General features: G+C 47.2%; 1 protein-coding gene across 1 annotated transcript; it reads right to left on the reverse strand.

The window, feature by feature from the left end:
- Window positions 1-796: 796 nt before the first annotated feature.
- CBLN1 (cerebellin 1 precursor) lies at window positions 797-6,209 on the reverse strand. The gene is made up of 3 exons (XM_055000713.1): window positions 5,955-6,209; window positions 4,157-4,276; window positions 797-994 (listed from the first exon to the last, which is right to left on the reverse strand). The coding sequence occupies exons 1-3, from the start codon at window positions 6,207-6,209 to the stop codon at window positions 797-799; spliced, it is 573 nt and encodes a 190-aa protein (XP_054856688.1).
- Window positions 6,210-12,029: the final 5,820 nt, after the last annotated feature.

The following is a 12,029-nucleotide window of genomic DNA, read 5'->3' on the forward strand; positions in this document are numbered from 1 at the left end:
TTGTTTCCTGTCTAAGAAAAATAAATAAAAATCCTATTTAAACGTTATTCAACTAAAGCCCCCTCCCAAATTAACTGGTCAATAACAACCCTCTTATCTTACAGAGTAATTAGTAAAAGTTCAATATACTTTCTGGCATGTAGTCGGGCCACAATTTACAAGAGCAAAGAAATAAGCATCAAAACATTAAGCTGCCTGTAGATTCCACAATCACTCAGAATTACATAGAAATAGTGAAAATCAGACTTGGCTAGAATAGTCCATGTTGATCCTTCTTTCTAGTTTTCTTTTCTTCCTAAGAGTACAGCAAATTTGCATGGCACCTCTCACCACGGCACCCGGGTATTAAAAAAAAAATCACTTTCTTTTTAAAGTTAAACTCAGGGACAGAGTAAAAAATATATATATGATGATTTTTAAAAAGCAAACCAACGGTGAAGTAGAAAATATACACCAGTTTGTAAAGGAAAACTGCTGGATGTGGGGTGGAAATGGGAGTTAATAAATTGAGATTCTAACTAATTTGGTTGGCAAAGGAGAGAGAGAAAGAGATGATCGGAGGGTGATGAAATTCAAGCATCTTCTGTCTGTTGGCCGCACCGTTACGGAAATATCTTCGGGATACGATGTACACAGATCTAAACGGGGTTTAACTTCTGCAATATGTAAGTATTATCCCGAAGTCCAAAGTCTAAGGATCCCTCTGCCCAGCTGCAACGCGAGGAACGGGAAGCGATTCTCGGACTTGCCGCTTTCCTCCCCTCTATCTCCAACCGGGGAGGGTTCTTTAAGTTCTTTAAAGAGGGAATACTAGAAATCCAGAGAATGTGGAGTACTTCCAGCCCCCCATCAAGTTTCCTCTCTCCAGTTTTAAATAGGCCCTGTCTCCTTTCTCCATTTGAATCAGCACCCCGTTGCTGGCTGCTTCTCGGGTGACGTCTTGGTCCCCAGCAAAGGCTGAAATCACCGGCCACCCATTGAGCATCAGGCTGACCTAGAGAGGAAAAAGAAAAGGAAACCTCTCGTCAGTGAAAGGAAAGAGAAGAGGCAACTCCGGGGGAGCCACAGAGGGGGGCTGTTCTCACCACTCGCGCCCCACGGAAAGAGAGTTCTTTTTCTCCTTATCCATTGTTTATTAGGTGACATAAAACACAAGGACAGCAAATGGACAGTCAACACAAGATTCACGAAAATGCCACCATTCCGGGATCATCTATCCTGGAATGTTCCAAACCACATTGCTATTACAAGACCATTTCTGAGTCGGTGACCTGATGTTATAAATCTCCAAGGTTATCCTACAGGATATGTATTCATCTCAGCAGGACAAGGGAGGGTAGAATAAAGAAGTGCATGCAAAAACAGGGTCTGGCGATGGAAGAAGAGACAGTGCAGCCTTTCACACCTTTGTCATTGTGCTCAAGGCACCCCAGCCCACCCAAGAAATGAAACACAGACCTGGTTAGTATGGTTGCCTAGTGGGGGGGCGGGATGGTTTTGGACTGGCAGCATTAGCCTAAAGCTTAAAATGAGTTTGGGATGCACATGGAAGGCAGCGTGGATCCTGGCTAGGGCTTCTTGATCCGATGCCCTCCCTATTGTAAGAGTGTCTGCTAGTCTTTCAGGAAAATAGAGGATTTAGTCTTTTGCCAAACCTCAAAGCCAGACAAGGAGAGCAAAGGTATTTGAGCTCCAGGCAACCCGTCTGATGTACATGGAGGGGGGGGGGCTTATTCCTTTGCAAAGCGGCAGAAGCACTGAGTCCCCGATGGAGGCAATATGCGTCTTGTGGAGCAATTGCCTCCTATCTGCTTAAATGAGCTAAGTCATGGGGGGAGCCTTCCCATTCTGGGAGGGGGGCACATTTGCAGCAAACAAATGCAGTCACCAGTAATTAGAGATGTACATAAAAGTCTAGATCAATAAAGCCTTCCTTCTCGTCATTGCTATGGTGACTGACAGCTATTGATACGATGCGTCTAAAAGGTAGATACACATGTAAGTCTATCTCTATAGATCGGATACTTATATACAAATGGATCCAGAGATATAAATATGTATATAAGTACAGCTTCCCAATCTATTGATCTAGTCCCGAATGCAAAAATCAGCCGCCAACCAAGAGTCAGTTGTTTAAAATAGTAATAACATCTGTAAAGCAAAGGAAATTGTTGTTTGCACACTTTTCCTACGTAAAAATGGGCAGGTTGTTAAATGCATGCTGACATATTTTGGTGGTAGACTTCCAAAGATAAAGTTATACAGTGGGACTTACTTCTAAGTAAGCCTGCATGGGTTTAGGCCGTTCATCACCATAGACCCAACAGTATAGACGGGCAGGAACAACAGAGCAATAGTACAGCTCCGAAGAGCCAAGAATCATCAAACTGTTTGCCTGAAAGACAGATCAAGGGCACCTTTGCTGCTTCCAGCATAGATCAAGATTCCCAGAAGATCTGTGAAGAAGGCCGTGCTGCCCAAAAGGTCAGTAGACAGAGAATTCAGCCAGACCAAGCCACATTTTACTAAGAAAAGGGGAGTTATTGGAGAAACAGGAGTTAAACAGCCAACTTTGTTCGCAGAGAGGAGAGAACCCCTTGTTCTTTCTCCCTTTCAGACCTGAAGAGTTCAGGCAGGAAAGGGGAAAAAATTAAAATGTTTAGCTCGTGGAGCCTTCTGACAGAAAGAAAATTCTCAGCCCATCCGCATAAGTTCAGTTGCCTCTTCCCTCCACCCAAAATCGCTGGCGTTCCATACGTAGATCAATAACAGGGTTTATAGATACAGCCCCCTATTTGCAAGGCATGTAAAACAAAGGTCTTGCATTTCTGTTGTTTCGGCTCTTAGTTACTACAGAAAGGTGGTCGGGTACAAAAATAGAAGCATTAAAGCTTTTGTAGTATGTGGGTGGGGGTTATCAATATTTCTCACTGTATTCCAGTCAAAGGTAACTGTGTGAGATTGTTGCAGTGAAAATAAACAGGGATCTTGGGGCATTTTCAGTAGCTGTTTCCAGTGTCATAAGACTCGACTTTATTTTATCCCCATATCTGTCTTAGAAAGGGCCAAATGTGGGTTTGTGGAGAAGTGTGAGGAAGACACAAGGCGTCATTTCAGCAACGTGGAAAAGGTGACACGCCAAAGGATTAATCTAGGCAAGACACACGTCTATTCATTCGATATCCGCCTATATATGTCAGTGTGTATATTTCCTGGGTTGATCTCATTTGCAACAGTATTCAGTCTCCAACTTCATTAATACATCTATTCAGTGATTTGCAATCTTGAAGGTTTCAGTTAAACTCAGGCTGGCACAACTCCAGGAAATGTTTAACTCTCTCCTTAAAGTTGCCATTCTTCCCTTAAACTGAATGCTTTCTAGGGGACCTGGGCTGGATCAGAGAGGTACAGTTATAAAAAGAGGGTTCTGTGAAAGTTGCTAGGGCATCTGCTTCTGCACAGGTGGGCCTTGCAGCTTTGGATAACAGCTGTTCATAAGAGAGCCTCAGCAATAGCAGTACAGAACAGAGACAAAATGCCAAAGGAAAAAAAGCATGCCGGAGAAGCAGGAGAGGAGTATGAATTGCTTGGGAGCTTTCAACTTGGTCTGGAATAGTTTTTTTTTTCCAGATTTCTTGCAGAATCTGTTGCCATTTCTGGGAGGGGGGGGCTGGGGCTGGAGACACAGACCCTGATTTGAAAGGAAATCTCACAAGATGAAGTCCTCCAGAGAGATTACTTCTGAAACCCAGTCAGAACACACTGTCTCTCCATTTTTAATCGGGTTTGAAGAAAGGAGTGTCCCCAAAGCCTAAAACCATGGAAGGAATGGCCTATTCTTCTTCCCTTTTGTTTTGAATTTTGAAGATTGGGAGAGTGGCTTTGAAAAGCAGTTTTGTCTACTTGGATTTAGAAGAAACAAAGACTTACTTCAAATCAATATCAAAAGATCCCCACAACCGATCCTCTGTAGATTTACGTGGAAGTCAGTCTGGATGAATCAAATGGGACTTACTCCCAAATAAGCCTGCATAAAATACTTCTTACTCACTGTTTCCTCCAATACACCCATCCAACCCCCCCCCCCCTCTCTCTCACACACACACACACGCACAAAAAAAGGCATAGTCCACCACCAATTCCCAAAAGGTCTGACCTGAATCGTCTGCCTGTTGTACACCTTCACCACGTGAAAATTAAAGCTGTAAATTCCTTTCCGGGGCGCTATGAAAGTGCTTCGTTCCGAATCAAAGTTGAGTCCGATATTCACTAGTACCTGCAGGGCAAAGGGCGGAGAGGGGAGGTGAGAAATATAGAGACAGAGAGAAAGCTCTCCTAGCTGGATGCTCTGAGAACAAGGCAAATTTGTCTGGGGGGAAAGCTGAGCTTTTCCAAAGGGCAGGAGGGACCACACCAGAAGTCCACCTCTCCGCCTCAGGAGCCTTCCTACTCGTGGGGCGCCCACACTTCCTAACCAGATCCCCGCCTGGAAAAAGCACCGAGTTTCCCGGGCAGATTCCTTTTTCGAGGACACAGCCAGCACAGCCCATAAATGCAAAGGCTCCCCCGAAGATCCCCTCACCCACAAAAGTTTTAATTGTGAATTCAGATTCCTAAAGGGGGGGGGGGTCTGATGACTCTGCCTTAACTGTGAGCTGGGCACTGTCTTGAGAATCTGGATTAGAAGCAGACTTGGAAGGGGGGGGGAGAAGGGGAAAGAAGGGCGGGTGCTTCCGAGGCAGTCCCCCTCCTCTCCTTCCAAGCTCCCCTTCTCTGCCCTGTATCTGAAGGAGGGAGCTTTGGCTCTCCAGAGCTCCTACCCTGAACATCTCCTTGGTCTCTAAGGTGCCACTGGACTCCAACCCTGCTGTTCTACTGCAGACCAACACAGCTACCACCTGTATCTGAAGAAGAGAGCTGTGACTCTCCAAAGCTCATACCCTGCAAATCTTGTTGGTCTCTAAGGTGCCACTGGATTGAAATCCAGGTATCTGAAGACGGGAGCTGTGACTCTTGAAAATTTACACCCTGAAAATCTTATTGGTCTCGAAGGTGCCACTGGACTCCCATCCTGCTGCTCATTATATATATTGGTATTTAAAGGGATTTTATATTCCATTCTTATCCCAAAGTGGGAGCTTTGATTCTCCAACGCTTATACCCTGAAAACCTTCTTGGTGTCTGCCACTGGACTCAAATGCAGGTATCTGTAGAAGGGAGCTGTGACTCTCGAAAGCTCATGCCCTGAAAATCTTGGTCTCTAAGGTGCCACTCTAAGGTGCCATTCCTGCTGTTCTACTGCAGACCAACACACCTACCCACCTAAAACTACATGACTCCACTGGACTCAAATCCTGAAGAAGGGAGCTGTGACTCTAGAAAGCTCACGCCCTGAAAATCTTGTCAGTCTCTAAGGTGCTATTGGACTCAGATCCTGGTACCTGAAGAAGGGAGCTTCAACTCTCTTAAGCTCACGCCCTGCACACCTCGTCCATCTCTCAGGCGCCACTGGGCTCAAATCCTGCTGCTCATTAGATATGTTGGCTTTTACGTTCTGTCCGGGAGTGGGAGCTTTGACGCTCCAAAGCTTATACCCCGAAAACCTTGTTGGTGTCTGCTACTGGACTCAAATCCAGGCATCTGTAGCAGGGAGCTGTGACTCTTGAAAGCTCATGCCCTGAGAATCTTGTTGGTCTCTAAGGTGCCACTGGACCCTAATCCTGCTGTTCTGCTGCGGACCAACGCACCTACCCACCTAAAACTACACAAAAATCTTGTCGGGCTCTAAGGGCAGACTCAAATCCAGGCACCCGAAGAAGGGAGCGTGGACTCTCCAAAGCTCGCACCCTGCGCATCTCCTCCGTCTCTAAGGCGCCACCGGACCCCAGCCCCGCTGCGCTTTTCTCCCACTGAGCCCCCCCCCCAGAAAAAGCCCCCGGCCGCCGGCCGCCCACCTGGTCGAAATAGATGATCATGGTGCGGTTGCTCATCTCCGACGGCTCGTGGTTGGTGCTGCGGATGGCCGAGAAGGCCACCTTGGCGCTGCCCGAGCGCACGGAGATGCCCAGCGCCGTGCCGGTGGGGTCGGAGGCCGGGTTGGAGTCGCACACCACCAGGCACTTGCCCTCCAGGATGATGGGCTCCGTCTCGTTCTGGCCCAGCGCCACCGCGGCCAGCCACGCCAAGCCCAGCAGCTCCAGCGCCAGCATCGCGCCGCGTCTCGGCTCCGCCGGCCGGGCTGCCAGATCCAGCTTCCCCGAGGGGGCGGGCGGGCGGCTGGGCTCTAGTCCCGCGCCGGCTGCGGCGGCCCCCGACGTGCGGCGAGCCCGGGCGGCGGCGGCCCCTGGCAAGGCGCAGTAGCGCACGGCCGCATAGCGCACCGCAGCCAGCCCTGCCCGCGCGCCTCCCGCTCTGGCCGGAGCGCACAAAGGCGCGGCTGCCTCGCCGGCCCCCCGCCTCCCCCGCCCTCGTCAGCGCCGCCCCCGCCAATCAGCGCCCGGCGCGCCCGCCGCCCGCCAATGGCCGCCCAGTCCGTCTCTTGCCACCCGAAGGCGGAGGCTTTAGGTGGGTAAGAGGCAGGTGGAGAGAGGCGAGCCGGGCAGGAGCGCCGCGGCGCTGCTGCGCTGCTACGGCGCCCGCTGCCCCGAAAAAGAGGCTGCCCAGGGGCCCCGGAGCCGACGCTGCCGCCCGCTTGCGCAGGTAAGGGGGAGAAGTGGCCCGGGGCTGGGGAGGCGGACGAGCCCGGGGGAGAGCGAGGTATCTTCCGCAGAAGGGCAGGACGGGAGTCCGGGGCATCTGAGAGACCAACTCATTACAGAGACCGACATAGAGCAATCCGAAGCAGGCATGCCCAGAAGAAAATCCCATGTCATTAAATGGGGCTTACTCTCAGGAAAGTGTCTTTAGGATTGGAGATGCAGGTTTTTTTCTGTTTATTTGTACAATCCCCTAGTATTCCCATTAATTAATTAATTATTCATATGAATTGCTATTAATCCTATTAATTGCCACACTGGCCACTGAGTCCTGTGGCACTTTAGAGGCCAACTCATTAAAGATACTGACACAGATGCAAATTTTATCTTTGTGTGTGTGTGTGTGTGTGTGTACAATCGCCTAATCCTATTATTTGCCATGCTGTCCATTGAGTCCAGTGGCACCTTAGAGACCAACTCATTAAAGATACTGACATAGATGCAGATTTTATCTGTTTGTTTGTACAATTGCCCAATCCTATAGTTTGCTGCACTGCCCAGTGGCACCTTAAAGACCAACAGCATTCGGAGAGGTTTGGAGAGTCAAAACTTGGTATCTGTAGAACTCATTGAAGATTTTAACATAGGTGCAGTATTCACCTGCTTATTTGTACAATTGTTTAATCCTATGATTTGCTGAGGTGTCTTCCAGGGACACCTTACAAACCAACAATATTTTCAGGGTCTGAGGTTTGGAGAGTCAAAGCTTGATGTCTGTAAAACTCATTAAGGATATTAACATAGGCGCAATTTCCATCTGTAGAATCACCTAATCCTATTATTTGCTAAGATTTCTCCAGCGGCATCTTAGAGACCAACAAGCCTTTCACAATATGAACTTTAGAGAGTCAAAGCTCCCTTCGCTTATACACTTGAAAGATCTTGTTGCTCTCTAAGGTGCCAGTAGACCCCAATCCTGCTATTCTATTGCAGACCAGCACAATTACCCACCTGAAGCTATGTTACACAGGGGACATTGCACTGGGTAACGTTGTTTCAGGTGGGTCTGCTGTAGAACAGCACGATTTGGGTCTAATGGCACCTTAGAGACCAGCAAGATTTTCAGAGTAGAAGCTTTCCAGAATCAGAGCTCCTTCTTCACATGCAGGGAGGGGAAAGACGGAGGAGAAGGTGCCTTGTTTCCTACCAGTGGCACCATCTGCCAATGAGATCATCTTGGGAAGAGTCTTAGAGTTGGATGGTTCAGGTTGCCCATATGGATAGTAACAATGACGATGCTGACCCAAGTGGAAGTTTTGACAGTGAAGGTAAATTTCTGGGGACAAATAAGGGACAAGCACCTGGAAAGGACAACAAGGGACTCCTCGTTCTGCGTTATGTATTTACAAAGCTCTCTTATACTGAATTAGACCATTGGTCTATCCAGGTCTGTATTGCCTACTCAGATTGACAGTGACTCTCCAGGGTCTCAGATCAAGATCTTTCATAGCATCCACTACCTGAGCCTTTTAACAGGGATTGAACATGGGGCCTTTTGCACGCTAAGCAGATGCTCTTCCACAAAGCCATGCCCCCTCCTTCTAATGCTCCTAACATGCTCCTAGCCCTAAAAAAATTCCATGGAAGTTTATTAATTGGTCTTCCCCAGATAGTAGGTGTATTTGTTTTCTCTGCTACTCAGAGACTGTGCCTGCAATTAATAAATTTGGAGATTTAGAAAGAAATGAGCAACTCCCCTCTAAAGTACCATAAAAGGAAAGAGTTGTAGAGAGACTGTCCATTGGCACAATTAACCAGGAGTATGGCATATTGGGGCCAGGGCTGGTGCTTTGGCACTGAAGATTATCTGAAACCGCTCTTTTGGCTTGGGGGAGCCACAGGGGAAGGGGGGGTGTACAAAGCCCGTAGCAGGAGACAAGAGGAAGTTAAATCAAGAGAAAGATCTGCCACTTGGGTGGCTTTAGGGGGGGAGATGAAAGAGGGACAGAGGGAGGTCCCAGTGTCCATTGGGTGCACCCCCTTGGTGATGGTGGGCCCTGGAAGGCGATGAAGTTGGGCACCTTTGAGCACAGTTATGTGTCATTGGGAAGAGATTGGGGGTTAGCTATCTAGACACCCAGGCAATGGCAGAAGCCATGGTGTTGGAGACAGCTGGAGAGAGAGAGAGAGCATTGTGTAGTGGTGAGAGCATCAGGTTAATGTATGGGAGACCTGGATTGAAATCCCCTCCCACCTCTGCCATAGAAGACCCTCACTGGGTGGCCTTAGAAGCCCTCAGCTCTTTGTCAGACTCGCCTTCCCCATCGGGTTGCTCCCAGGATAAAATGAAGGTTGGAGCGAACCATACTATTCTGTGTTCCTTGGAAGGAAGGGAAGTATAAAAAATATGTACTAGGTGGATAGATCTTTCCCTTTGTGGAGCAGCAAGGGAAACTGTCTTTGTTTCAGCTCCTCTGAAACTGTACCCTGAAGGACCAACAGGTTCTAAGGCTGAGTCCAACCTAGGACTGGTTTTCTGCAACAGTTGGGCGAGAAGGGGGCGCATGATGTGCGGGTGAGTCACACAAGACAGAAAAGGGACGCAGGTCTTGAAGGAGAGCAAAGGGACTGTGCAGCAGCGCATCCTCCTGCTTTGAGCATTCATTCCCTGTCCCATCTATTTTCTCTTGACCCCAAAGGCTGTGTTTCGATTCCCAGGCAGTCTCCGTCCAGACCTTGAGCAATGCCTTCACCAAAGTTCATGTGCCTCCAGACCAAGGCCCATGATTCTAGAACGCTGGCTGTGTAAAATTAAGGAGTAGAGGTGTATTTGTGTTGCGGGGGTGGGGGGTGGTTTCTTCCTTAATTCAGCTGACACGAGAAGGGTTAGTGCATGCATGCCATTGTCCCAAGCTTTCAGGAATCTCCCAGAAGATCAGGTCATTGTGCTATACAATTGATGGGCCCCGTTGTGGGTGTGTCAAATAACGTTTGCAAGAGAGGTGTGCTTAAAGTACTGTTTGGGTTGCCAACAAGGGCTCTAGTGAGCATGTGCAGAGTGCCTGGTTCACACCTGCAGGCCATCACCTAATGCTGCAGTCAACAAGTGATGTATGGCCATGGGTGAACTCGCTGGGTACAGTCGGGACAGAGTCCTGACTGAGCCCAGATTCCCTCCTTTCCACAGCACTAGAAAACTGCTAGACCACAAAATAAATGATGGAGCCAGTTTGCTACTGACGTAGCAGAGTTGCACCATTCTGCTCCTTTTCTGTTGTTTAAATTCTCTGTTTAGCTGCTTTGGATGGACACTCCATGCATCTGATGAAGGGAGCTCTAACTCAGAGAAATTTAGGCTGGAATAAACTTGGTTAGTCCTGAAAGGGCCACTGGACTTACATCCGGTGTCTAAACTGGGGGAAATGTTGCAACTGAAAACATTCTGACACTGTGTGGGATTTCAGTGCCAGAAACAGTCTGTTGTGTACTGGACAGTGGAAAGGATTTTGGTTTTGACTCATCCTACCTGTCCCATATCTTTAACGTTTGACTTTAATATAGGTTGGAAGCTGCAATTCAAAGCTGGGGGGTCCCTGGCCAAGCTGGAGAGGGGGAAGGGCTCACTGAACCAAGCAAGTCATGTGATCAGTCTGATCATGTGACCAGAACTCCACTAGGATATCATTGGGCCAAGCTACAAGTGACGAATGACACTTGAACAGCAAGTGAACAGATTCACGTGTATTCCTCCCTGTTCACTTGCACTCCACTTGCACTCCACTCGATCACTATGATCAAGTGGAATGCAAGTGAACAGGGAGGAATACATGTGAGTCTGTTCACTTGCCATTCAAGTGTCATTCGTCACTTGTAGCTTGGCCCATTGTTTGGAGGCAAGCTGTGAGGCCACCCTGATCGGCCCATGTCCTTTTTTGTCGGATGGATATGCAGTCATTCCCATTGGGTTGCAAACAGGCAGAAAGAAGGGATGGGTCCAGTTCCGCCTCAAGTTACTCATTGTGCATTTTTCTTTATTAAGGCTTAAGGGGATGAAACTCAGACTTGGTATCCATTAACTCTCTTGAGAAGAATTTGAGTTTTCTTACCTTATCGAAGAGTCTCTCAACACAAGACTTCTTACACGAATAGGATCAAGCGAAAGATCTTATGCATGTTCTTCAATTGTGGATACACATAAGGCCACACAGAAGGTAAGTCACTTGAGCATCCCCATGTCAGATGTCTTGTGTAGAGAGACTCTCAGTCAAAAAGGGGTCTTGTGACACATTGAAGGCTAACATGATACCTTATCTCATCATAACAGTCATTTTTATTATTTTAACTACTCGTGATTGTCTTATGATTATTACATTTTTGGAAACTTGATAATCATAGACTGACAGTATGAGATACATACATACATACATACATATATATACATATATATACACACATATACACATACATACATACATACATACATACATATACATATATATACATATATATACATATATATACATACATATATATACATATATATATATATATATATATATATATATATATATATATATATATATATAAAAATACATGGACTACATAATAACCTGTGTATTGATCGTGGCAAATTTTTCAGGATCTTAAAGCAAGAGAGGGCAAAATTCAGGCTTAGGCAATCTACTTTCTCTCTCCTTTTTTGCTAGACCTGTGGGATCCTCCAGCTATTTGGTGCAGTTATAAAATGGCTTCCCCCAGAGAATGAACCCAATCATATTTACCACGTAATTTTTATTTATGCATCTATGAAAACATCTATATCCCGCCTTTCCCAGTGGCTCCAGGCAGCTCCAGGTGGTTTACGAAAAGGAATTAAAACACTAAAATCCTAAATCACTCCCCAACCCTAATAAAATGCCCCTCCCTACCCTCCATTCTAACAACAACAACAACAACAATTGTGCTTGTATACAGATTATAGATTACAGACAGATTAGTGCCCCATTCAGAGCATTGAACAAAGTCAGTGTTGTTATTATCCTCACAATACAGCTGGGGAGCTGGGCTGAGAGGAGCGGCTTTCCCAAGGCAACCAGCCAAGCTCATGACAGTAGTCAGATTCGAACCAGCAGAGCGCTGATTTGCAACCCAACCACTTAACCACTATGCTACAAGCAGCTTTCATAATAATAACTGTGCTTATATACTGCTAGACAGATTAGTGCCCCACTCAGAGTGCTGAACAAAGTCAGTGTTGTTATTATCCCCACAATACAGCTGGGGCTGAGAGGAGTGACTTACCCAAGGCCACCCACTGAACTCATGGCAGTAGTG

Source organism: Eublepharis macularius, chromosome 16, assembly GCF_028583425.1.
Source record: "Eublepharis macularius isolate TG4126 chromosome 16, MPM_Emac_v1.0, whole genome shotgun sequence".
NCBI lineage: Eukaryota > Metazoa > Chordata > Lepidosauria > Squamata > Eublepharidae > Eublepharis > Eublepharis macularius.